We start from the raw sequence: 5,016 nt of genomic DNA, 5'->3' as shown, positions 1-5,016 counted from the left end.
GAAAATGGAGCAGTTGCATTTGGGTGAAAATTATAAAAGGTTGATTCCTACACAAAAAGTTGTGAAAAATTCATATCTGATGACAAAACTCCGAAAAAGCAACTTTATAAAGTCGAAAATTCAATTTTTATTTGCGGTTCTAATGAAAAAATTCAAAGAGTATAGTGAAATAATTTACCGGCATTTTTTAAATCGATTTGCCTCGGGATCTAGAAGTCACAGAGGAAAAAGAAAAAAATAGGTAGTTCCTCATTTTTTCTGCTCTCTGACTTTGAAAGCTCACCTAAACCAGCGCAACTGCTCTGCTAGGTTAGACGGAAAATAACCAAGTGTGACCTAAAGTAAACATAAAATCAAGATAATGTGTAACATAAAATTAACATAATGTTCATCATAAAATTGCACATAAGACTGGGGAGACGGGGACAAACCTTAATGTAGGTGCAGATTTGTTTTTCGTCCTCCTTTGACTTGTAGGATAAAAGCATGTACTGGGATGAATACAGAAATGTTAGTTTTAAAATAGGCAGAAGATATTTTTATTACCAATTAAATGAAGAGGCAACTTAGGCTCAAACTTGACCCCTGACTGCCAAAGCATATTCCATTGGAACTACCCGTAGAAACCCATGTATTAAAAATTTAAAACATCTCCCTTAACATGAAAGACAGACTCTGAAATTCTTGGAATTTTTTCAACAAAAAATAGCAAAAATTTCACTCAGAGGCCCTCTTTCAGATAACCATTGAAAATACATAAGTGGCCAGTGCCGGCAAGTGTGGACGTCCAAAACGGTATGTTTTTGGGTCAGCTGTGTTAAATATGTTTGGTTCAGCCATGTTCAATATAAAAAGTCACATATAATAAAATACGGCTATATCATTTGAAAAAAAAAGAAGAAAAAAACTCCATGCTTAGTACCTCTTTACATTCATAGGGTCGCTCCCCGGTGTGTTTCCTGCGATGTTTCTTCATAGCTCCACTAGATGGAAACCGGTTCTTACAAATGTCACACTCGTACAGTTTCTCAGCTGAAAAACAAAACATGGATGCAAGATATTATGTAGATCCAAATTTAACCAATATCAAGTTAACATGGATCATGTTTCTTCATAGCTCCACTAGATGGAAACCGGTTCTTACAAATGTCACACTCGTACAGTTTCTCAGCTGAAAAACAAAACATGGATGTAAGATATTATGTAGATCCAAATTTAACCAATATCAAGTTAACATGGATCCAAATTTAACCAACATTAAGCTAACAAGGATCAAAATTTGACCAATATCAAGTATACAAGGATCAAAATTTAACCAACCAAAGCTAACAAGGATCAAAATTTGACCAATCAAAGCTAATAAGGATCAAAATTTAACCAGTATGAAGCTAACAAGGATCCAAATTTTACCAATATCAAGCTAATAAGGATCAAAATTTAACCAGTATGAAGCTAACAAGGATCAAAATTCAACCAATATCAAGCCAACAAGGATCGAAATTTGACCAATATCAAGTTAACAAGAATCAAAATTTGACCATGTCTAAGTAGTAAGTTCTGAAGAAAATTCCAGACATTTGTCTGGACGCAAACAATGGAAATCCTCTTACTTGGAGCAATGCCTTTCAGTAACTTCTTCACAGAAGGTCTTCCACGTCCAGGAGTATTCTTGCCGATTTCTTCAATAACTTGTTCATCTATACTTAGTCCATGGCCCTCCTCTGTGAAACAAAACATACATCAGGGAGAGTTATGACCGGGGTTGGGTGGTAGAGAATGTCCCAGAGCGATAAAAGGTAGAAAGACGGTAAAGATGAGAAACACACTAATATCACGTCACGTGAGGGCTATCATGAACGAAATTACCTACTATATTATGGGAAAACTTTGAACTACATCTTTCTGACTCCGCCCCATGAGCTCACGTGATGTGACGTGATGGTAGTGTCTTAATTTCTACCTAAATTCGCTCCCTGGAGTTTTATCGCGAAATATCGCGATGTGAATTTCTCAAGACAAAATATTGGACGAAGAAATCTATTTCTTTTTGTTCTTCTTTCCTTTTCCCGTGTTCAGACGGTGTCGGCGTTTTTCGTCAGCCTCTCAATCAGTCCTAGGGTGATCGCCTAGGGCTGACATTTGGTTTTGGCTACAAATTTTACGAGTGGACGTCCTTCTCTCTTCGCTTTCGGGACGATAAGACCTTAGCAGTTACAGTTATCTCTATCTTTTTCTTCTTCTTCTTCTTTTTCTGCACCTTTTCCCAATCTTATTTGGGGTCGGGGTTGCTCTCCTTTATCCTACCCCTCCAAACCCTCCTATCTAATACTCCCACCCTTCTCCAACCCTTTTCTCTCAAATCTTCCTACAGTTCTCTCTATCAAACCTAGAATTAAAACCCTCAATATACAGTTTCAAGTACAAATATAACTCACCGTGTAGTCGCTCATGTATTCTCAACAAGGTTAACCCGTAGAATTGCTTCTCGCATTTGTCACACTTGAATTTCTTCTTGCGCTTGGTTTCGCCCGCATGCGCGCGCAGATGTTCGCGCAGGTTATCCTTGCGGTTGAATACGCGGCCACACACCTGGAGATTGTGGGTTCGAGAAATAATTTAGTAAAAAGAAGAAAATCCCGTTAATAAATAGAAGAAAATAGTGTTAGTAAAAAGTATGCCAGTCTAGTAAAAAGTATGCAAGCATAGTCTCAAGGCATTTGATTGGTCAATTTTGACTTGAGACTGATCTAAGAACGATCATTCTTGTTCATAAATACGACTGTTAGGATCGGTGCTGAATAAAATAAAGATAGAAAAATAAATCACACACACACGAAAATAAGCTGTGACGGAAGAAGGAAGTAAAATAAATGTTTTCTAGACCAAATTAAATAGACTGAACTTGGAAATCATAAAGGTAAAAGAGATAAACACAAACAAGAGAATACAACAAATCATAGGGGACACATCAAATAAAATGTTTAGAAGGTCTAGAAATAAAATAACCAAGTGTGACCTAAAGTAAACATAAAATCAAGATAATGTGTAACATAAAATTAACATAATGTTCATCATAAAATTGCACAGAAGACTGGGGATACGGGGACAAACCTTAATGTAGGTGCAGATTTGTTTTTCCTCCTCCTTTGACTTGTAGGATAAAAGCATGTACTGGGATGAATATAGAAATGTTAGTTATAAAAACACAAGATATTTTATTATCAATTCAATAAAGAGGCAACTTAGCCTCAAATCTAACCCCTGACTGCCAAAGCATATTCCATTGGAACTACCTGTAGAAACCCATGTATTAAAAATTCAAAACATCTCCCTTAACATGAAAGACAGACTCTGAAATTCTTTGAATTTTTTCAACAAAAAATAGCAAAAATTTCACTCAGAGGTCCTCTTTCAGATAACCACTGAAAATACACAAGTGGCCAGTGCCAGCAAGTATGGACGTCCAAAACGGTATGTTTTTGGGTCAGCTATGTTAAATATGTTTGGTTCAGCCTATGGGGATTGAACCACGGCATGTTGGCTATCGTGAGCCATGCCTGTAAAAGGGATGAAAAGAACAGGAAGAGGGAAAACAACCGGGCCTTATCTTCCCAATGCGAACCCAAAGCCACGATGATGGGTGTTTTTCATTTCACTTCCCCTCCTGACGTTATCTCTTCGAGTGAACGCAGCGTCCTAAATTCCGGAAGCGACTCTCGATTAGCATCAAGTACAAATTTGTTTTGCAATCTTTCCGCTAGATGTCATGTTTGTTGTTCACAGTTTTTACCCCCACTCCTGACGCAGAGTGACCGTCGGACGCGGTGTAGGAAAGAAAAACAGACCATTTGCGCGAGATTTTTAGGGTACACGGTACGCCGCACTGCATTTCGTGTGTAAAAGATATCCTGATTGGACGTTCAAGTTAATTCAATAACACTAAGTAATCTGATTTTAAATACATACTTGCAAAATTTAACCAACATTAAGCTAACAAGGATCAAAATTTGACCAATATCAAGTATACAAGGATCAAAATTTAACCAACCAAAGCTAATAAGGATCAAAATTTAACCAATATGAAGCTAACAAGGATCAAAATTTAACCAATATCAAGCTAATAAGGATCAAAATTTAACCAGTATGAAGCTAACAAGGATCAAAATTCAACCAATATCAAGCCAACAAGGATCGAAATTTGACCAACATCAAGTTAACAAGAATCAAAATTTGACCATGTCTAAGTTGTGAAGAAAATTCCAGACATTTGTCTGGACGCAAACAATGGAAATCCGCTTACTTGGAGCAATGCCTTTCAGTAACTTCTTCACAGAAGGTCTTCCACGTCCAGGAGTAGTCTTGCCGATTTCTTCAATAACTTGTTCATCTATACTTAGTCCATGGCCCTCCTCTGTGAAACAAAACATACATCAGGGAGTGTTATGACCGGGGTTGGGTGGTAGGGGTCTTATCGTCCCGAAATCGAAGAGAGAAGGAAGACAGGATAGGAGAAAGCCAGCCGTTCCGAGAACGAACATTGTCCCAGCAGGATAAAATCCGCCCCTGGCGGGAATCGAACCCGCGGCCTAGCGCTTATAAGGCAGACGCACTACCAACTAAGCTAACTAGGCTGGCAAAAATACTTGATTGATGACTCGGTAACTTTGTGAAGTCCATTTTAACTTTTGGGATGTATGGAAAACGAATCTGATTTTATCTGATGGGTTAATCTTACTTACCCCCTGCGAGGTGAAGATACGGTAGCAACCCTTACACAAGTGTCCAGGCACAGTTTTCTCGCCCACAGCGTCATCTTCATTTAATAGGCCGCGGGTTCGATTCCCGCCCGGGGCGGATTTTATCCCAAACAGATAAGGATTTGTTCTGGGAACGGCTAGCTTTCTCATATCTTTCTTCAATATGTGTGAACACAGCTTTAGATCTTATCGTCCCAAAATCGAAGAGCGAAGGATGACAGGATAGGAGAAAGCCAGCCGTTCCGAGAACGAACATTAT

The 5,016-nt window shown here is 38.4% G+C and overlaps 1 protein-coding gene across 1 annotated transcript in view; it reads right to left on the bottom strand.

Moving 5' to 3' along the window:
* LOC103510263 (gastrula zinc finger protein XlCGF57.1) overlaps positions 1-5,016 on the bottom strand; it is a 32,311-nt gene that overhangs the window by 23,182 nt on the left and 4,113 nt on the right. Inside the window, exons 3-5 of the mRNA XM_026824351.1 lie at positions 2,436-2,589; positions 1,611-1,721; positions 923-1,032 (exon numbers count right to left, since the gene is read on the bottom strand). Of these exons, the coding sequence (XP_026680152.1) occupies positions 923-1,032; positions 1,611-1,721; positions 2,436-2,589 (375 nt within the window). The remainder of the gene's footprint in view (positions 1-922; positions 1,033-1,610; positions 1,722-2,435; positions 2,590-5,016) is intronic.

Source organism: Diaphorina citri, unplaced genomic scaffold, assembly GCF_000475195.1.
Source record: "Diaphorina citri unplaced genomic scaffold, Diaci psyllid genome assembly version 1.1 scaffold578, whole genome shotgun sequence".
In the NCBI taxonomy this organism is placed as follows: Eukaryota; Metazoa; Arthropoda; class Insecta; order Hemiptera; family Psyllidae; genus Diaphorina; species Diaphorina citri.
The sequence above is the reverse complement of the archived record's forward strand: the minus strand, read 5'-3'. Positions and strand labels throughout refer to the sequence as shown.